This window comes from Glycine max, chromosome 18 (assembly GCF_000004515.6).
Source record: "Glycine max cultivar Williams 82 chromosome 18, Glycine_max_v4.0, whole genome shotgun sequence".
NCBI classification, from domain to species: domain Eukaryota; kingdom Viridiplantae; phylum Streptophyta; class Magnoliopsida; order Fabales; family Fabaceae; genus Glycine; species Glycine max.
This window is the reverse complement of record NC_038254.2, coordinates 52115489-52137859: the sequence shown is the minus strand read 5'-3', so window position 1 is coordinate 52137859 and position 22371 is coordinate 52115489. Positions and strand designations below refer to the sequence as shown.

General features: G+C 32.0%; 3 protein-coding genes across 5 annotated transcripts; 1 reads left to right on the top strand and 2 right to left on the bottom strand.

Moving 5' to 3' along the window:
- The first annotated feature begins 770 nt into the window (after positions 1–770).
- LOC102661989 (pentatricopeptide repeat-containing protein At1g03100, mitochondrial) lies at positions 771–4447 on the top strand. 3 transcript variants are annotated; one of them, XM_006602721.4, is made up of 2 exons: positions 771–939; positions 1364–4447. In XM_006602721.4, exon 2 carries the CDS (start codon positions 1419–1421, stop codon positions 3771–3773), a length of 2355 nt encoding a protein of 784 aa, XP_006602784.1. In that variant the 5' UTR covers positions 771–939; positions 1364–1418; the 3' UTR covers positions 3774–4447. The 3 variants fall into 3 exon arrangements, with proteins under 3 accessions (XP_006602784.1, XP_040868058.1, XP_040868059.1); XM_041012124.1 differs by having other exon boundaries at positions 772–939; positions 1246–4447; XM_041012125.1 differs by having other exon boundaries at positions 772–939; positions 1154–4447.
- A 2098-nt stretch (positions 4448–6545) lies between these two features.
- LOC100778451 ((+)-neomenthol dehydrogenase) lies at positions 6546–9318 on the bottom strand. The gene is made up of 5 exons (XM_041012128.1): positions 9258–9318; positions 8820–9066; positions 7686–7727; positions 7413–7586; positions 6546–7324 (listed from the first exon to the last, which is right to left on the bottom strand). Exons 1-5 carry the CDS (start codon positions 9275–9277, stop codon positions 6947–6949), a joined length of 861 nt encoding a protein of 286 aa, XP_040868062.1. The 5' UTR covers positions 9278–9318; the 3' UTR covers positions 6546–6946.
- Positions 9319–14160: 4842 nt separating this feature from the next.
- LOC100795823 (NAD-dependent malic enzyme 59 kDa isoform, mitochondrial) lies at positions 14161–22080 on the bottom strand. Its single transcript, XM_003552325.5, has 19 exons — positions 21634–22080; positions 20401–20497; positions 20127–20245; positions 19863–20030; positions 18876–19004; positions 18341–18401; positions 17908–18011; positions 17737–17820; positions 17512–17618; positions 17252–17354; positions 16842–16949; positions 16588–16653; positions 16337–16409; positions 16158–16244; positions 15935–15989; positions 15772–15843; positions 15204–15266; positions 14707–14821; positions 14161–14534 (listed from the first exon to the last, which is right to left on the bottom strand). Exons 1-19 carry the CDS (start codon positions 21751–21753, stop codon positions 14463–14465), a joined length of 1803 nt encoding a protein of 600 aa, XP_003552373.1. The 5' UTR covers positions 21754–22080; the 3' UTR covers positions 14161–14462.
- Positions 22081–22371: the final 291 nt, after the last annotated feature.

The window sequence follows — 22371 nt, the reverse complement described above, 5'->3', positions numbered from 1 at the left end:
TATCTAGTGTTACGAGTGTCTTAACTCATTAGTTTTTATCATGTATTTTTATTATATATTGAGAAAATTTAATTATACAATTTTAATTCCTCTATTTAATAGATAAACAATGTTCTGATTAATAAATATGAAATAATATGTATAACTGAAAATTAAAACTGCACAATTGTGAAGCATGAGGAACCCAATTAACATAATTGAAATCTAAGGATTAAAATCCCATAGTTAAAATACTTAAACCTAGTGACTCAATTGAATAAATTAAAACTTAGAAGACTAAAATTATATAATTACAACTTATAATAACAAGTTTTCCGTGTGAACATTTTCATATGTCCCTGCCTTACACTCTATTTAAATCAAATAGATGCAAATAGGAGGGAAGAAAATTAGAAGAAAGAAAAGAATATTATTATTATTATTATTACTATTGTTATTTAAGTAGATGAAAATACAAAAGAGAGAGAGAAATAGGGAAGTGGGACACAACTTGAACAAATCACCACTAGACGTGAAAAGGAGGAAATAAAATTCGGTGTATTTACTTAAAAATTGAACGGTTTTAATTAGAATATATATATATATATATATATATATATATATATATATTAATTTTAGGTTTGATTTACAACATTATATATCATCTATCTGATTTTATCTATTGGTTATGATTAATTTTTCCACTTTAAGTGATGAGTTTTTTTTTTTTTTTTTTTCATTCATGTAAATAACACGAACTACCATATTTTTATTTACGTCTTTATATGTTGCTGTTTCCCTCCGCTCGTAGTTGTATCACATTGGTTTATTTTGAAACCATAAAGTTTGCCCCTTTACACGTTTTTTGTCTTCTTTTTTCTCCCATCTTTGTTTCGAGAAGCATTTGACGAAGAGAAGAGACAGTGAATCGCGGTTTCAATTCAACCCACTTCATCTCAGGTACCCCCTTCTAAGCCATCCTTAATTTTTCTCTCTCATTATCAAAATACAATATTGTTCCTTTTTTCTTTTTATATTGTATTATTTTTGTGAATCTCGATTACGTAGCTTTTTCGTGCACCCTGTTGAGGTGAAATTATAGAGGAGTAATTGGAATTTCGAGAGTGTTTACAACTCACTCACTTTTTTATTTTGCATTTTTTCACCCCACAAGGTGTTTGTGAAAATGCTGCTGTGAGGAGGAAACTTGGACACCATACCTGTGTATGTTTAATCAACCAAAGTTATTTTGTTGTTCCTTTGAAGGTGTTTGAAGTTGAGATAAAAATGAGTGGAACAGAGAAAGCAGGATCAGGAACCACCAAAACCCCCGCCGATTTCCTCAAATCCATCTACTTCTCATAAAATTGCTTTGAATGTACAGGTTTTTATTGAATTTATTCTGAAATTCATCTTCGCAAAGTTGCTGATAGTTGAAGATGCTTGCAATAAGAAAGCTCAAAACAGGACCTGATATCCCTTTTGTTTTATATGTCATGGTTGCTAATTGCAATTATGGCACAGCCCGAGTTTCTAGTAACAAAAGTGTCCAGTCTATTGTTAAGTCTGTTGGCTCTTATTTAGCCAACTCAAGTTCTCAAGCATTTCCACTTGGATCAGAGAATAAATTTACTCTTCAAGGACTATATTTCTCTAGTGTGGCTGAAAGAATCCTGGTCCAGGCTCAAGACCCAGCCAAAGTTAGTTTGGAGATACAAAATGCTATTGATGATAATCAATTAGATTATTCATGGAAATTATTTGAGCAGCATATGCACATGGAGGGATTTCCCCGAAAATTTGTCATCAGCAAGCTTGTAACAAGTTATGTGGACAGCCTTGATGTTCAATATCTAGAAAAAGCTTATGAATTGGTTGAACGTGCCATTGAGGAAGGTAAACAAGACTTGTTAGAAAAGGAGGTGCTTATCTACCTTAGCTTTGGCCTTGCAAAAGCCAGGCTACCAGTTCTGTCATCAACTGTTTTAAGAAAGATGATAGCTATGGAGCATTTCCCCCCAGTCACTGCTTGGTCTGCAGTTTTGGCACACATGTCACAAACAGCAGAGGGAAGTTACCTTGCTGCTGAGTTGATTCTTGAAATAGGATATTTGTTCCAGAATAATAGAGTAGATCCGCGTAAGAAGAGCAATGCACCTTTGATAGCCATGAAGCCAAACGCTGCTGCTTTTAGCATTGCTTTGGCAGGGTGTCTCTTATTTGAGACATCTAGGAAGGCAGAGGAGCTTCTTGATATGATGCCTCGAATTGGCATCAAAGCTGATGCAAATTTACTGATAATAATGGCACGTGTATATGAGAGAAATGGTCGAAGAGAAGAGCTCAAGAAGCTGCAAAGGCACATGGAGGAAGCTCCAAACCTAAATGATTTACAGTTCCGACAGTTCTATAATTGTTTGCTGACATGCCATTTGAAATTTAGGGATCTAGACTCTGCATCAAACATGATTTTGGAAATGCTTAGCAAAGCAAAGGAAGCAAGAAATTCTCTTGCAGCTGCCAAATTTATGACAAATGCTGCTGACATTGATCGTAGCCACTCTCCTGGACTGGCTTCTGTGCATAGTTTGAACAACAGTGAAGATTTGGATAGTTTACAGAATAACAGGTCAATTACAAATGCTGTATTATCTTATGAGGAGTTTTCTATAGATAGAAACTTCTTAAGGCTTGAATTAGAGTCAAAAGCTATACTTGGTTCTTTATTAGCTAAGTTGCAGATGCAGGTGGACTTGATTACAACCAAACATGGTATACTGCAGCCAACTGAAACAATTTATGTGAAATTAGTTAAAGCTTTTCTAGAAGCTGGCAAGACCAAGGATTTAGCAGTGTTTCTTCTCAAGGCAGAAAGAGAAGATTCTCCCTTTTCCAATGACAACTCAGCCTTGGTTCATGTTATTAATGCATGCATTTCACTTGGATGGCTGGATCAAGCACACGATCTTCTCGATGAGATGCGTCTAGCCGGAGTTAGAACCGGTTCATCTGTATACTCTTCTCTTTTGAAAGCATATTGCCGGGCAAATAGGGCTGCAGATGTCACATCACTTCTGAGAGATGCTAAGATAGCTGGTATCCAGCTTGACTCAAGCTCTTATGAGGCAATGATCCAATCCAGGGTGCTCCAACAAGACACACAGGGAGCACTCCAACTATTTAAAGAGAGGAAAGAGGCTAGAATTCCAAAAGTCACTCAACAAAACTCTGGCATGATGGCTAAAAGTGGTGCAGAGACTGATGAAGCTGGGCTGGTGACCAAGTTGTTGCAGGAAATCAAGGAAGGGCAGAGTGTGGATTGTGGAGTTCATGACTGGAATAATGTAATCCACTTTTTTTGCAAGAAGAGACTGATGCAAGATGCAGAAAAAGCTCTAAAGAAGATGAGAAGCTTAGGAAACTCGCCAAATGCGCAAACTTTCCACTCTATGGTCACTGGGTATGCTGCCGTTGGAGGGAATTATCAAGAGGTGACAGAACTGTGGGGTGAGATGAAAGCTCTTGCTTCTTCTATCTCCATGAAGTTTGATCAGGAACTTCTTGATTCCGTGCTGTACACGTTTGTGAGGGGCGGATTCTTTGTTCGGGCCAATGAAGTTGTGGCAATGATGGAAAAAGGAAAAATGTTTGTTGACAAGTACAAGTACCGAATGCTATTCTTGAAATACCATAAATCACTTTACAAAGGGAAGGCTCCGAAATTTCAGACAGAATCCCAACTAAACAAAAGGGAAGCAGCCCTGGCTTTTAAAAGGTGGATAGGCTTGAATTGAGCAAAATATCATCCAAACCAAGTATTAGCTCTTGCAAGTTTCAAAGATCATCTTCATGACATAAGGCTGTTGAATTTTCGTTATCTCTCCTTTTCTCATATTTACAGAGTTAACACCAATGTACTACCAATGTGAATAAACCAACACAATATTTTATGTAAAATATTCAATCAAGTTATAGATCTTCAGTTGCATCATTTTTAGGCAACAATAGAAGATTGTATGACACATACACCACTTGCATTCATGCATGCATGGTTGTTGATCCATAGGAACATAGTCCTACCCAAACTCTCTTCCACAATATTTGTTGATGTATTTTTGTCAATCATGAGAACATTGTTGTTTGTGAATTCTGAGACACCAGGGTAGTGACAGAAGCAAAGAAATGGAAAGGATTTGCGTGAATGTAGTACATGCAGGGCTCAGCAATGCAATACAGCATTAACTGGTTAATAACATTAACAGTAGCAGGGTTGGAAAAACAAGAGGTTTTGTTTTGCTTTGGCCTCCACGGGTATGCATCAAGAAATGGGCCATGAAAAAGTAGTTACTGAACAGTAATCTTACGCCAACAATGATCACTTGCTGATACATTCCACTCAATGCAACTGACAATTTGTACAACAATATTGTAGAAAGATTAATGTTGTTTTAACATCAATTTTCTACAATTTATTTTGTTTCCCCCATTTATTCCACTCACTTTGCGTATCTTATATCTCATGTTTTTTCTCTTTTCTTATATTTTTTTTTCTAATTGTAAAAATTATTGTAAAAGAGTGTTGAGAGGAATATCTTATTAGAAATAAAGGAGGCAAGTGAAAGTGTTTTGTTTTTTCTTTTGTTGGGCGAAGGTGGGAGAGTGGATAAAGGGAGTGGGATAAAAGGTGATTGTTAAGAATAACATATTTTATTTTGATATAAATTTTCTATTTAAAATATAAATATTGTTAGTCTTCACGTGAATATTAGTTATTATAATTACATAAAAAAATTAAAAACTCGTTGATGAGATGGGGAAAAATTGGAAGAATAAAAAGTACAAAATAATTATGATTAGATTATGTAAAATTTGTGAGAATCTTTTGTATATATAATTATTGTTCTAGACATAATTAACCCATTATATTTATTGAATTCTATATAATGAAAATAGGAATTGGTAAATCAGGATATATATCTTATTCTTTTCTACAATTTTAAAACTGATATGTAAAGTTGTTATGTAATTTTATATGTTATATGAAAAAAATTGTAATTTCATATACGAAATATTACTAGTTGCTAATAATAGTTTGTGTATTAAATGTGTATTTTTTAATATAAAAAATATGATATAAATTAAAAAAAGTATATAGTATATATATCACTGTTAAGTCGACTCTCAAATGATAAAAACTGAGATAAGCACGCGCTTGAAATACAGTAGAATTATACACTTATTTCGGCAATAATATCATTCTGAAGTTATTACAAGATTAATTAAGATTAGGCATATACCAACTGGTAAAAAAGAAAGAAAAAAAAGTAGCGAATCAAAACACTTTTTCTTTATTGTTTCTTCAAGGTGTTGCCTCTTTAAACTGCAGTCATTACTCATTAATATGTCTACTTATTTGGTGAAAGACCTAAACTATTTGGTCAATTAACAATTAACTAACTAATTTTGAAGACCAAGACCAGTTATTCGATCTTGGCCTTCATTGAATTTTGAAGTTGTAGGAAATAGAATTAATGGAAAATCCGAGTTTGGTTTTCTGTAAGCTAAATTCTAAAGGATGATGGAACAGGGTAGAAAATATTTATGGGAATTTTCTTGTCTTGTTTCAGTTCCTTCAAAATAGTCAAGTTGATCTCATAAAATAAGAATTATTGGCATTCATCAAAAGTAGTAGTTCATATCAGTGAGTCAAACTGGCGCTAGTGGGGACGTGGGTGCATGAAGAACGTAGGAAATATTTAAATAAGACAAAAACAATTTTTTTTATTGACAAATGTTTATTTTGGTCACGGGTGATCTTTTTTTTTCTTCTCTTCTCTTTTAATTATCCAACTCATCTTATATCTCTATTAAGACAAGCAATTGTATTTGTCATTCATTAATTTAGTGTATTTTGATAGCAAAAGCATTATTTGAAAAGAAATTATACTTTAAAACAAAATATAAAAATATGAGAGAAAAAGAGAAAAAAGTAAGATAAAATTGAATTTAAAATGAAATAAATTATATGGTGGAGGAGAAAAATAGACACTATATATAATATTGTATAAACTGAGTTGGACAAATTATTATACATACATCACTTCACTTCTCTTATTTAAACGTTATAGTAAACTTAAAATTAATGCTTGTTTTAGGTTTTTAATATATAATTTTTTTCTCAAATTTAATCATTCAAATTTATAAAATTGTCACAATTAAGTTCTTTTGGTAATTTCTTTAAAAAATGATTGGTAGACACTAGAAAATTATTTGACAACTTGAGAGAAAAGTAAAGAGATACAAATATAAATATATTGTAATAAGAAAAGAAATAAAGAAAAATGATAAGTGTTAAAGGAATTTCTAGAGAGATATAAAATCTCACCGCACTTGCAGCACCATGGTCAACGGACAAGAAGCCACTGTTTCTGTTATTACATTTCTTGATTTTTATATAAAATCTTAAATGACACTTAAAAATAAATATAGGAAAAAAACTAATTAAAAGACTTAATCAAAATAATTAAAGCAATTCATAAGTTATAGTTCATCTAGGATCCTAAAACATGAGTGTCTATAAAAACATGGCAAATGGAAACTTTGATCATGCTAATTAAGTGTGACCAATGTGAGAATCAAGGTCTAACTAGCAAGTATTCCTCTTGCAATTAGGAATCCACCATGGAAATTAAAGAAAGAAATTGTTTTCACTGTTTTAATCAAAAGAACAGAAAATATCCTCTCCTTTAAGGATTTCTCCTTTAATGCTCAATCTACAAAAGATACAAAACAGAATGAAGCCACTCCCCTGTTTATTTAATCGCTGACCCCCTAATTGTCACTAACTAATTTTCTCTTCTAACTCCTATCAATGACACAAATAATGGGTAAAAAAAAATGTCAGCAAGAGACACATTCTCTTGTGTTTATTCTTGAATCTGCATGATTCTAATACATTTAAAATCATTCAAAAGTTTGACAGTTCTTGCCTACTATAGAATAGGCCAGAAGGGGAAGCATTAGGCAACAGTGCTAACCTCACAACACTAGCAGCACCTTGGTCAACGGATAAGAAGCCAGTGTTTCTGTTTATGTCTGTTTTGACAAAACCAGGACACACACAATTAATGCAAAAGTTTTGGTGCTTCTTGGCTAGAATCCTTGTGTATGAATTCATGGCTGCTTTTGAGACCATATAGGCAGACAAGAAGGTTGGCCAACCTTTCTTTTTGAGTGAACCTTCTTTGAAGTCTTTGATGAATTCTTTGAGTACCTCATCTATTCTATCTTCTGTAAGATTTTCAGCATCATCAAACACCCCTTTGGCCAATTCATTTGCTATACCCTGTAACATCAGCATAACACAATTTTGTCAATTTTTAGACTTTAGTGTAAAATCATATTTCAAGAAAAAAGTTAAGGCACTCTTGTACCTTTAACAATCCTGCTTGGGAGGAAACATTAACAATCCTAGGTGAGTTGGATAATTGAAGAAGGGGAAGAAATGCCTCAGTTGTTTCCTTTGCACCATAGTAGTTTGTTGTTAGGCACTTTTCTGCCATCTCACAAGTTTGAGCCAGTTCCTTCCAGTTAATTGTTGATCCTTCCTGCATTCATGCAGAAGAAACTCAGCTTTAATAGAGGCTCCACATAGACCATAAATCCCACACATCAGACAAAAAAAGATAAAAAAAATACACACTGACCGTTTCATATGGATTGACACCACTGATTCCTGCGTTGTTCACCTACACAATAATGTGGGATTTTTCAAAGGTTAAAATGATTCATTCATAAATGACTTCTAAGCCGGGCAAATTATTCCAAGTACTCTATTTCTGTTTCGTCAAGAGTTATGAGTAATTATATTCTATTAGGATTTAGGGCAATACACAAACTAAATGGTGCACATTGCCCAGTTTATGCACAAGATTATCTCATATTTTATAGGTGTAATGTTTTAACTTATTTTTAAGTCTCTCAAATTATCATGAGGTTTTATTTCATTTCTCATTTTTTAAAAATTGAAATTTATTTTCTTAATTTTTTTCATTCTAATGTTTTTTTAGTGTACAACCATGATAACAAAATTTATCAATTAATTATTGATGTAAGTAATATTGAATTCGATTTTCTTAAGTGTTAGATGATAAAAATGTAATTGGAAAAATTTTTTTTATTAAACGTGACTAATTAGATTTTTTTGGCAAGAAATTAGTCATTAAGAAACTAAAACTACATCAATATTAATGTGATAAAAAAACCTTACATGTTTTTTTGGACAAAATGATATGTTGAGGCGTCACAATACTACAACTTCAACTAGATTCACATCCCAATTAATATTTATTATTTTCAGCAAGCTATAATATTATTGAGAAAAATAAAAGGAATACAAAATCATGGAGCATAAAGAAGACTAAAAGAGGGACTATATAGGAAAGGAAAACATTTTACATTTACTGGATTCCAACTCTTTTTGAAAAAGGGAGAGAAAAGCTTGGTGATATTTAGAGAGACCAAAAGTCAGGTTGAGTCAAGTCACAATTCAATAAATTCATCCATTTACCTTTATATTTGGAAAAGAACAATACCAATAAAATAATATATAATCCAAGATATATCACTACATGTATAGTCTTGGTCAATCTTCATGTAATATGTAACCAAGTTTTATTAATTCTTTCTCATAAATTAAAAAATTCAACTATGTATCACGGAGAGCTTGGCAAAGACCATAGACATATGTTGGTTGAAGATCATACAACAATTTCTAAAAAAAATAAAATTAAGATACTGAAAATGAATGCTACAGTTGGGAATATTCAGTATTATGTTACCAAGATATCAAGTCTCCCAAACTGTGTCTTCACAAACTCTACTAGTGAAACAATACTAGCAGAGTCAGTCACATCAAGTTGGTGAAAAATCACAAAGTCAGAGAGACCACACTCTTTCAATCTCTCAATGGCTTCATGGCCTCTGTCCTCATCTCTTGCTGTGAGCACCACCTTGACTCCATTTGAGGCCAATTGGTTAACAGTCTCCAATCCTATCCCTTTGTTTGCCCCAGTAACAACAGCATACCTGAAATCACAAACCACAAACAATAACAATTCCACCTGATGCTACAAATAATGCAAACATATCACACACAAGAAATTAAGGGAAAATGAATCATTGCATGTGGACAATGGTGTGTCATGTTACATGAATGGCCCAAGAAAAATGTAAAAACAAATAAACATAGTTTGAAGTCGTTAAAGCTACTAATTAACCTTAGTTTTGCCTGTGTCATAGATGCTGAAACTTGATGGATGTCTTAAGGAGAGAGATGAATGTTGGATGATATATATATATATATATATATATAAAGAAGTAAAGTTGTAATTTTCTCAAAAACATTAAAAAAAAAATGGCGGCTAGTCAAATGGGTTAGTTGTTACTTGTTACTAGAGTTTGTGTCGTCTTTTCTACTGGATTATTCATTCTTCTAGATATATATATATATATGTACAAAATTTTTAGTGTTTGTTGCACGTACAGTGGCACATGATGAAATGGAATACTAGATGTTATATTAATTGGACTAGCCACAACATGTAGAGAAAGAGACAACACAAAAATCCAAGAATGTTCCACCTAATCTAGTATGGACATTCTCATGTCACTTTTGCAATGCGAAATCATTTTTTCCTCCTTTCATGTTGTCTTTTAGAATAAATATTTAACACTAATCCATTAATAATCTTCTATATTAAATATGAATATTCAATTTTTTTTTAAAAAAAAATCTATTCTTTTCTGTCAGTATTGTACATTAAATATCTCATTTTCACACTATTTGGTTATTTCTGTAATTCTCAAACATATTTCCTCGGATTTAACAAATTTTAATTTTAAATTTTGATTTTTGGTAGAATAAAAAGTAATGCATATAAATTGATCTGTTTTAATTTAAATAATTTGTTTCTATATTTTTCTTTTCAACTTTAAAAAAGTTGTCTTTTAATTCATTCATATTTAATAAAATAGATTTCTTGTTATTAAGAATAAAAATATCTCTTACTATATTTTTTTCTTTCTTATATATAATTTTTGACCATTAGTCAATATTGATGATTTTTTTAATTTATTATAAATTTTATTTTTTTATTTAAATTTTAAGATATCCGTATAGTACATGGAAAACTTCCAAGTTCCAATTGTGATAGATCTTGAGTTTATTTATTGTTATATTTTTATATTGAGATTGCTTTTTGGTATTTTATGTTTCCGTATCTTTTCCCTTTACTTAATTAAGTGAGAAATATTGAGCTAAAAAAACAGATCAACAACATATAAAATCTGAATATGTTAAGCTTTCCAAATTTTAACATCGATCAGTTTTTAAGTTAAGTAAAATTTTGGCTTCAAAAAATAAGTTAGGTAAAATTCATAGACTTAAAGTTATATATTTCATTGGTTGATATGACTTCTCAACACCCCAATCTATATCAACGTTCATGTGTATGGCAATATAGCATATCCATCCTTCAATTTTACATGGAAAAGATATTGCAGTATTAAATGATAAGAATATAACAAAAAATAATGGCTGCTATTAATTTAGTATTTACATTTTACATCTTTTACATATAAAATTGTATTGATAATTAAAATATGTTTTCTTATCTAGCTAAGTTAGTTAAATTAAATTATCATATTCTTTACATTATAATTCCACTACATTTAAATCTAAATTAAACTCAGACCTACTTAGTTTCAAATAAGATTACCTCCTAAAATATATTTCTGGTATCCACTAAAGAAAAATCTAAATTAAAGTCAGAAATAAAAACAATGTGAGAATCGCGTGCTAATACTAGTCCATCATCATTATCATAATACGAAATATAGTTTTCTTGAATAATCAAATTTCACTTTTTTTATTATCAAGCGTAAAAAGATAGACTAAGATATTTCAATCAAGTTTCATTTTAATATTTCCAAGCCTTCTTTTATTATAATTTTATGGAAGGACTATCCTATATAAGTTCTACATTAATTGTCTCAATTCAGCAAAAAAATTGTCCATTCTGAAGTTGTTTTTTGCTCAAACCTGCCATAATGGTTACGAGTAGTTGTTGTTGATCAATGGTAGTACATACACTAATTAAAATACTATTGTTGGTCAATTCACGCAACTTCTAATACTTTAAAGATTGAGATCGTTCTAAATCTAATATTCCAGTATTTAAAAGTAATTAGAAGTTTAACCTTTTTATTCTTTTTTTAAACAAGAGATGTATAGCGTAGGAAACAAACTATACTCTCATGGTTCGATTGTCTACATGTGCAAAATTTTCTTAGTCAGCAATAATCATACACTACAAATATAATTAATCTCTAAAAGATTGAGATACACTATAAATATAATTAATCTCTAAAAGATTGAGCCAAAAATCATATGTGGTCTATGATCTAGAAAAACAAAAGTAATTTGAAAATCCTGACATAGGATGGGAAGAACTCAAGATTTTATACACACATGTAACGCTTTGCGATCATGCAGACGTAAGATGCACTCATCATTTATTTCTTTGTCGATATATTTTACAGGATAATAAGGAATTTAAATAATTTATATAAAGTTACAGTTTTAAATTTTAATGTCACCGTTAAAAAAACCTTCATGTCTGTGGCTTCTAGATATGGATGAAAACGAGATATGTTTAAGTCAATCTTTTCTGAAAACAAGTGCAAGTGGCTTATTTCAGTTCTAAACCTTGAAGTTAATTTATTAACTTAATAATTTTTTTAAAAAAATTTAGTCTAATTTTTCTATAAAAAAAAACTTAGGAAAAATTAAACTCATCACCTCCTCTAAGGTCATTGTCTTTTTTTTTTCAAAGAATCTATGGTGTTCTTAAATGATACTCAAACTATAGTTTTTAAGTTGAATCACAGTACTGGTCAAAGACTAGATCACGAACTCTAGTTTCTAAACAAACACTCCTCTCGCTTATGTATTTAATAAAGTGACACACCATTTATCATGCTGAGAGAAGTGAGTGTTTTTTAAAGAACTAGACAAGATATGAATGTCATTTAAAAAAACTTGAGTGAAGATAGTGCAGTTTCTCCCAAAAGTTTACTTAACTTCTTTTTTTTTACTGCAAAAACTTTACTTAAAAAATTTATTTGTAGGTAATAATGTTGTTTAAATAAATTAACAAAACTATTTCTAAATAAAATAATAAGTTTAGGTCTTTATACAGGTCAACATATAATTGTAAGAAATTATAATTAAAATTTAATATAATAATTCCATTATTATTATATTCACTTTAATATGTGGTGGTTAATGAGTTGTGATAAGTTGTGTGATGTGTAGATGAAGGAAGGTCCTCCAAAAGAGAAGAAAGAACCAAGAGGAATGACCTCTCAATTGAACCAAAAGGATCTAAAAGGAAGAGAAGTAAAGGGTTTGAATTTATAATTCGGCTTAAAATACATGTAAAAGGAAGAGTGAAGTGTCCTAAGGAGTATATAAAGGTAATCAACACTTTACGAGCTTAAGCCCAAAAAGGAAGAAAAGAGCCCAAAGTGGCGCACTTGTTTGAAGTGAAAAAAAAAAAAACCAAACCTAAGGCACTTGAGGGAATTGTTTTGGGCACCCAGTCAATTGCTAGTGAACCCAACACCTTTTTTTTCTCCAAAATTATCCCTTGCAAACTTACATATTCGTAATATGCAATCTTACAGATTGTCGATCCGTATGTACGTACGGATTACATATTTTTTTTAATTTTTTTTAAAATGTTTTACAAATTAATTGAAAATGAGTGTCTCATGTATAACTTGAATCTGTGACTTTCAAGTTATTAATTAACTAAACTAATAGGTCAATTATGTTATAAAATAATTAATGTCGCTATATATCACACTAAAATTTCTAATGTATATTTAATGCACATGTAAATTTACGTAATAAATTTTGTGATGATTAATTTTGTTCAAATATATTTAATGTACCAAAATTAATTGTCACAAAATTTATTATGTAAATTTACATGTGCATTAAATATACATTATAAATTTTAGTGTTATATATAACGACATCAATTATTTTATAACATAATTGATCTATTAGCCCAATTGGTTAGAAGGTTGTGTTAATAACCTGAAAATCATAGTTTGACATGAGCCATTAATTCATAAAACATATTTTTTTTTTTTAAATCCTATGGACCCATACGGACTATGGATCCGTAAATTTGTCATGGGTAATTTTGAAAAAACAGGCTGGGTGTGCAAAGCCATTATCGGGACATAATAATACATCAACCATGGGCTTACAACTTTTTTTTTTTTACTTTATTTGAGTATTTTTAAACTTTTTTTAATTGTAATAAATGAACTAGTTTGATACTAATAATAAGGAACCCAAGTGTAAATCCTAGATTAGGTTTTCTCTTAGTTTAAGTTGTAATTTGGGTCTCTAGTTTGTTTGAGTCTTTGCTTATTTTGATTAATAGGACTAATGATTTTAGGACAATTGCTTCCTGCACCCCCACAGTAAAATTTCATTCTGGATTACCCTATTCATTGAACTTTTACATTCACAAAAGGCATTCCAAAATGTTTTTTAACATTTCAATGTAGGTGTCCTAGAAGCTTAAAAAGGGGCAGGAAGTAAAATTTGAATGCGGGAAGTGACTGCCCAACTTGAGGATTCTAAAAAATTTAGATTAGCCATCAACCTTATTAGTTATTAGAAATTAGAACTAGTTATTAGAAATTAGACGGGTGTTACTTAGGAATTCTAAAAATGAGTGTACTTCCATATTTGACAAGTTGAGTAATATTTGAAGTTTGCTCATTTGTTAGTGTGAGTTGAATGGCAGTATATTTCAATCATCCTGGTAAATTAAAAAAAAAAAAAAGTGTTTTACAGTGTTACATTTCTCTCATCCAAAATATACAACATTTACTTCGTTCATAATATCAAATAATTAAATCATTTACATTACCCCTAAGTATCTTTCAAATAATTTATCATTCATTTTTGGAAAGAATTCATTATTAACGAAAATAATAATGTAGCAATTCATGAATTGCACGCTTGTAGGTGTTAATAAGGAAAGGAACCCTAATGCACTTCATGATTTGAGAGAAACAGAACTTAACAACTGTCTATAATGCTTATGAAGCTTCTCGAATCACGTTATTCTAAAATCACATTTACTTAAAACCATGTTGATCTCGAATTAATTCTACAAACGCTAATCCAAACACACACTAAAAGAAAGGGAGGGCGGCATTACACATACAATTCACGGCTGCAACAAATGAGGATATCTCTCTCTCCCCTTCTCACCAATTGACCTTCAACTATCAAAACCTTGCTAGTCATAAATTGCTAAGATTAGAAATCAAAATATTAAAGGGCTTGGTTGCGCGGAACTGAGATATCAATAGCAAAAAGCCTTCATAAAAGTTCATTTTTCATGAACAAGAGGGCAATACTCAGGGTACCACATATTGCCTCTGACATACTCCACAGTTTCTTCCTGCAACCAAAGCAACAAGCATGAGTTAACAGCAGCAAAAAATACGGGATCTAACTAATTTGCAACATTTAATCTTGAACAGTTCGCTATCCCCTGATAGCATGCAAAAATATAACAGTCAACTCAACAAGAATATAATGTATTATCGGTGAGTAATCAGAATTTTCCATACTTTTGACATGTTCTCTAGCTCTTTGAACCCTACATCACCATGTCCTTCAGCCTGCTTTTCTGCAACTGCTGCACATACAACAGCAGCCCCAACCTCTGCTGTAACATCTCGTATACTGTAGAACAAAGTAGCATTGATTAGAGAAGGCCACAACATCAACTATCGAGAACCATTTATTATCTGCCAACACCACCGAATACCCAGATCATTGTTTCTTTTAAAAATTTTGGGTAAATGTCTTCGTAAGTGTTAACCATATTAAAACACGATATTAGGGAAATTGTTGAACATATTTGATAAGGGATGAGTAAACTAAAACTATTAGTTAGATTTAGCACCGTACTTGGCATCCAAACGCAATATTCAGAATTGGTTTTAGTGTGTCTATAAAAATGGAATTTTATTTCTCTTAGTAGCTCAGAAAGGAGCCAGGGAAAAGGAGAGGCATGAGAAAATGAAAATCAAATGATAACAAGGAAAAAAAAAAGGAACATTACCAGTCAATGGATGGATACAAGATTCCTTTCCGGACATCATCTTCTGTCATGTATGAAGCAAGGCTGAGAGGATGACAGCATGTTAGTAATTTATTTAAAAGGTACTGAGTGGCATCTCATCATAGGGGAAGTTATTTACTACTGAGTGGCAATGTATTAAAAAAAAATTTAATAAGCTTTTCACCATATAACTTTTAGAAGAAATGTGCTGAAGATGAAAAGTAGTCGAGAGCTTATGGAGAGTGCAGAGGACTATCATGTATGTTAACATTTACTACTTAACAGTTAACATAAAAATCCTCACATTTTGCACACATGCATTACTGAGCTAGAAAAAAGAATGGCCCAGATGTCAGGACTCGTAAAGAAAACATTTCAAAGAAAAGAGGTAGAAAACAGACAAAATGATTAGACAACACACAAGACAAGGTCAGACTGCTCAATTGTAATGCCTAATAACACCAGAGCAGCCCTACAAACATCACGAAAATAATTCACTAAACTTCAATTCATGCCAAGTCTAAAAGCTTTTGGTAGAACAAAACATGTGCCCAAATAATATATATACCATTCGGCTGCTGCTCGCAACATTCCATCTGTTATATGACGAGCACCTGATAAAAGTGTCCCCAAACCAATCCTGAAATGAAATGTTGCGGTAGAAATTATGCCAATGTTTCCACTGAGTGGCATGATCCGTGAAAAAATATAAGCCACAAAGGCATGCCTACCCTGGAAACAGGTACATGTTGTTGGCTTGATTTACATGGCCAACTTCTCCATTTCCTGTACAAAAATTCATTTGGAGGTTGTGTTAAAACATAATATTGAAATGAACAATGAAACTATATAGCAACAAGATTCATCCTATAATAAAGCCTCCATAGCTGAAGAAAGTTCCAACTAGACAAGATACTTCAAAACCAATGAATCATATTACAAAGTGGTAATTACCAAGATCTACATTTTCAAAAGGGCTTCCACTTGCAAACACTATATTTTCTCCTGCATGACTGAAAGCTTCAATAGCAGTGCACTCAGCTGTCACAATGATAACAAAACAATAGTCAAAATGAAAAACATGGACATTATTAAACAATTGTGAGTGCTGAATGAGCCGTGTACAAACAAACCATTCATGGTGGGATTAGACATTGCAAAGATAGCAGGTTTTGTTGAAACAGATTCTCTCATTGCCTTAAGCACCTGAGTTGAATCTCAACCATTAAAATGAAGAAACCCAATTACAATAAAATGAAGGATGCAGAACCCAACGATGTCAAAACAAGACATTTTCAAACATGTCTATTTCATTTAATGGAATATACTTCACTGAGGAATAAAACATAATAAGAGTATGTATTGTAATATGAAAGGTAATTACCTCAGTGTTGAAAACACCACCAACTCCAGACAATCCAAGGAGCACATGTGGCTTAACCTTCTTAACCTAAAGATCATTAGATTCAACAATTGAAGCATGGATATCAATGAGTCTGCAAAATCTTTATTCTTTAATATTAGCATCATTTAAGTATCCTCTTATAGAAAAATAATTGTTTATATATAATAACAAAAATATAAAATAATAACATAAAGGCCAATGGAGTTTTCTTGAACAAATCCTGTAGCATTTACCACTTCAATTATACTAGCACCCTCTGAAAGCCCTTCAAGATCTCTTGGATTTTTGGCAAATGGAACTGCAGCTGGATCTAGATTGCTCCTTTCTGTCGTGACAAGTCCCTGCATTCAGGAATCACATCATTATTCGCAGACGTTGTATATCATAACAACAATTGAACCACACACATACACTGAAATAACAGAATCCAAAAGAGGATTTCATAATAATATGATGTTAACCATATAAATGGAGACAAATTAAGAAAAAGAATTTGATGATAAAAAATAATAAATATTTGGATAATGAAGTTGAGCCAAAATCACGAGGGAACTAGATCATATATTATTATGAATACAATTTTGGTTTTTGAGAGCTGCAACTTAAAGCATTAACAAAGAAAGTAAAGACAATGGAGGCATACATCTTTATCAATTAAAAAAAATTGACTGTTGGCATCTGTTCCACTGCCCCCTGACATCCTTGAAACAGCCTGGACAGCCATGCTGAGAACACCAAGCCCTGCACTGCCCACCAGACAAAAAAGTTTCACGTGAAACAGAACTGGACAGTCTTTTGGCAGCCATGTTAAAGCAGAAAGTATCAATAATGAGGAGCATGATAGAACAACAAAACAAACTGGATACCCAATAAGGATTAGATCAAAATTAGTTTTGCAAGTACCTCCCAGCTCCAACCACGACTATCTTTTGTTTCAAAAAATCAGACAATGGTTGACCTTGAGATCTAACAGTTCCCAATAGTCCAGCAAGTGCAACACCAGCCGTGCCCTATTGGACAATGGCAATGAAGGAAAATTGATATTTAGAAGTCACTTCAAGAACACAGTGCATTACTTAACACACTGAAGATTTTAAATGTTAGCAAAATATAGTATCACTTTCTCACCTGTATATCATCATTAAACATGCAAAACCTTTCTCGATATCGTTTCAGGGTTTCAAAAGCCCACTTCATTTGGAAATCCTCAAACTGAAAAAATTAATCAATCATCCTTATACTAAATGAGTAATACTAAACTGAACATTAAGAGAAACATGTTTTAAAAACAATACAAACCTGCACAATAGCCTTTGGCCATCGAGCGTGTACAGCTTCCATGAATTCATCCACAATCAATAGATACTCTTCACCTTCCAACCTAGGTTGCCGAACTCCTAAATCTGACACATGAAAATGATGTCAAAATACAGTAACTTTTATGATGTCAAATACAAGGAATTACCATATTAGCTTTTTGCATGCTCAAGCCATCAATAATGTCAAAGTAATTGAAAAATCCCACTCCAACACATCATTGGATGATAAGTTAATCAGATATATTTAGCAAACAAAAGCAGTAAAGCCATTACCTACAAGATTATATTACTCAATTGCAACCACATAATCTAGGACATCTTCCTCAGTTTACAAAGCAAATATGTTCATGGAATGAAAAAGTGAGACAAACGACAACTAGAAATAAGCAAAAAGACAATTGAGTTCTACTCACAAAGGGGATCCTCAAGTAGCTTTTGATTGTTTGTGCCAACATCTAACATAACTGGAAGTATCTGAAACAATTGGAAAAACAACATACTGTATAAGACATAGGTTAAACCAGAGTTACTAGCATTACAAAGTTGCAGTTAAAAAGAAAAGAAAATTAAAATTAAAATATTATTCAAAATCAATAATTATAAGTTTATAACAAAGTCAAGATTCATAAACTCATTTTTTTTCATTTGTTGATTATGTATGTAACTGCAAAAGATAAACATACAAATACTAAACATAAGCAAAACTATATTTTTTCAGCATCATAAAAGAGTTAACAACCCAACCCACTCTTCAAAAAAATGCATCTATCCCTTTCACAGAAAAAAAAAATCTGAGTCCTAGACCACCAGGTAACAATCCATAACTTATATCACATGATGTACGCTAATATTTCAAATATTGACTACAAAATTATACCAAACATGCAGAAGTGGAAGTTGAGAGAAAATTAAAGATACAAAGAGAAAGGCAGGGGAAAAAAACATTACTTTTTGAGGGTTGATACCAGCAGCAGCAACATACATGTCAAGTTTTCCTATAGGTATTCCAATGCCCTGAACTCCAAGGTCACCCAAGCCAAGAATACGACTACCATCTGTCAAGACAATCATGTCTACCTGAAACAAGGAAAAGAGATTATTATAACCAAAAATAAATGAAGCCAGGGAGCAAGTTTGCTACTCACTGAACCAAAAAGCTCCAAAATTATAGCAAGGCATATACATAATAAATGAACTGTACCCAGTTACCACAACATTTTTCATTGAAGTCAGGTAGAGTCAGAAGAAATGAAGCAACCACAATCACAACTCAATACCTAAATCACTAAAAAATTTCAATAAAAAAATTTAAAACAAGTATCATTATCATGCAAGGCAGATAATTCAACAGTATAGAATAATGTCACTTAATGAAACAGGAATAAAATACTCCATCCTCTAGATTTTCCTATTCTTTCAACTACCTCCCCTCTATTTTATAAACCTAATACCTACATAAACCTCCCTCTAACAGGGAATACATGCCAAATTTATATATATATATATATATATATATATATATATATATATATATATATATATATATATATAGGAAGCTACAGTAACATTCATGTCCAAGAAAAGTCCTCAGTGACACTAATAATGCAATAAATGGATCCTCATAAGATGAAACTTCTTTAGTTCGTTGACAAATCTTACAAATTTTAACATATACAGATTTTTTTTTTCTAGAAAACAAAAATACAACAATATCCATGCTAGTTGAATTCCAGTTTATCCATCAGGGAGTGCAAAATTTAATAAACTTGGCCACAGAATTAGAGAATTCCAATAAGTACAGAATTCACCAAGTTTCAATAGTTTTAATACTCACAAGTCACAATCTTAAGAATGGATATAGAAAAAAGTCAATCCATTTTCTATCATGAATGAAAAGAAAAGGAATGCAGCATTTTACCAAGATGAGTTCAATACCTGATCAGATGGCCAGTTATAGATCATTGACATCATCTCTCCTTTATCTTTCGCACTAAAATACATTCCACGCGGGCGTCTAAATAACCCGGAATAATTTTCACACACTAACCCAACTGTAGGAGTATAGATTATTGGAGCAAACTCTTTGATGTTATCAATAAGAACCTGAAGAGCATAAAAGGTAAACAACATAAAAATCACATAATGATAATTTTTATGATGTATTCATACATTAGAAAGCCAACTTCATCGTCAACTCACTCTGTAATATAGAGTCTCATTCCTGTCATGCAATCTATTTAAGATCCTCCATTTGGATAAAGAAACAAATCTATCTGATTGGCCCTGTGTATTCTTCTCCAAAGATCTATATGAATTCACTGAAAAATAATAATATATTACAGCTATGAAATATTACCAAAGAAGGAACAAACATGAAGCCAAACACACTAACAGTCTAAAGACGGCCAACCAATAATTACTGAAACTGAACAACATATGTATATAGCATCAAAAGGTTAGGTTTAAAACTTACTAAACCGATCATATTGATGCTCAAACGAAATGACACGAGGAGGAAGCAGGCCCCGAAGCCCCAATCGATCCCTTTCAGTTAAAGGAAACCCAGTATCCTACATATCAAGAATTTAATAAATAAATAAGTTTTAGGATCCCAAACAATGATCAAGCACAGCCATGAGTAACTTGCATTTTTTTATATCAGATAGTAAACATAATATATTTATCTCAATAAACAGAATTTTGCAATGAATCAATTCAGCATTTATCCAAACTAACTTAAATCATATATCATGTAAAATATCAATAGGTAGGTGACGTTAAAGAATTTTCTTCACCTTAGATTCCACATTCATACAATTTCATGCATGTCACACGAGTAACATAGTTACATACTTGCTCCTCAAATAAACCAAACCACAGAGCCATAATTTTATACGGAAAAATCATTCATGATGACATTAAATTATTTTTAAAAAATGTATCCGAATTAATCCTGCAATGTTTGGACTTTCAATAAAAGCTAGGAAAGTATTTTTGTGAATTTCAATGCATGTTTTCGCATTTCAATACACATAAAGAAGAAAAAATTTGTTGCTTTAATAGTAAAAGCACTTTTGAGTCCTCTCAATTAAAATCCAAACATATACTTTGGTGCCCTCTGAAAAAGTAAGAATAAAATAGTTATATACTAGTCAGTTTTATTTTTAGAGACCATAGCAGGATAGGCAATGTTGCTCGAAAAATCACTTAATTTTTCATGATAAAGGTGAAACAACAATTAGTTGCTTCTACTTTTTCATGGTTTCGCCATGATTTGGCAGGGCCACCTATCAGTTTCATTTTTAGAGACCATAGCAGGAGAAACTAAACGGCTAATAAAGCTGTGAGTGACAAAATTCTCCCTTCGAATATTTAAAGCAGCAACATAGTCAGACCTAAACTTGAGAGACTACTGATTAAGCTCTCCAATCATGCATTCAAGCCAATTGATCCACACAGTCGACTGCATTATTCAGTTTCATCCAAATAAAGTAAAATTTTATTATTTATTATTCTTTATGAAAACCTTGCCCTTCCATCTCTTTTCAGGTTAAAGTTACTTTCCTTCCAGCCAAACAAATTAAACTAACACAACAAACGAATTCATCAACATAAAAAAACAACTAAATAAATAGAGTTAGCGAAATCAAATAAAAAAAAGTGTAGATCGAAGGCGAAGTTGAAGATGAAAAGACAGTGAGTGAACCTTGTTGAACCAAGGGTCGTGGAGGATATCAGTGCCACGCTTGTGAACCTTGCATGGACCGGGAATCGCCGTCGAGAACCGCCGCGATCTGGCCGCCGCGAATCGCACAACCTTCCACATTCTTCCAATTCCAAATCAAAATCAAATGCACCAAACAACCAACACCACCTACTACAGCGCTTAAGCGAAGAAAATTAAAACAAATGCAAACAAATGCGGTTTTGTTTTTTCGCTCTGAGCTGCGCGAAGCGCATTTTCAACGAGAGAAATGTTTGCGAGGTGGAAACTGGGGTAGCGCGAGGGTATTTATAGCGTGAGGAGCTTTCTCTCTCTAACTTTCTCTCTCCTCTGTTTCGGAGAGGTGAAACAGTTTGAAGCGGGTTGTTGTTGCAGGTGCTGCCCGATGCGGGTTCGGGCAGCGCGAGAGGGGGGAATTACGAGAGGGGACTCTGCCCGAGAGAGATTTGGGCAGGGATACACAGAGAAAGCGACAAACTCTTAACTTCATTGAATAAAACAAGCGGAATTTTTTTTTCTTAACCCAAAAATAAAAATGTTTTAGACAAAAAGAAAAAGAAAAAAGGTTGGTGGCGATGGCGAAGTGTGTCTACTCGTTTATGTAATAGTTTGTTATTTATTGAAATTTATTAATTATAATATTACTTAAAGTGATATTATTTAAATTAGTATTACTATATAATAATTAAAATAGAGTATTCTAATTTATGTAAAATATAT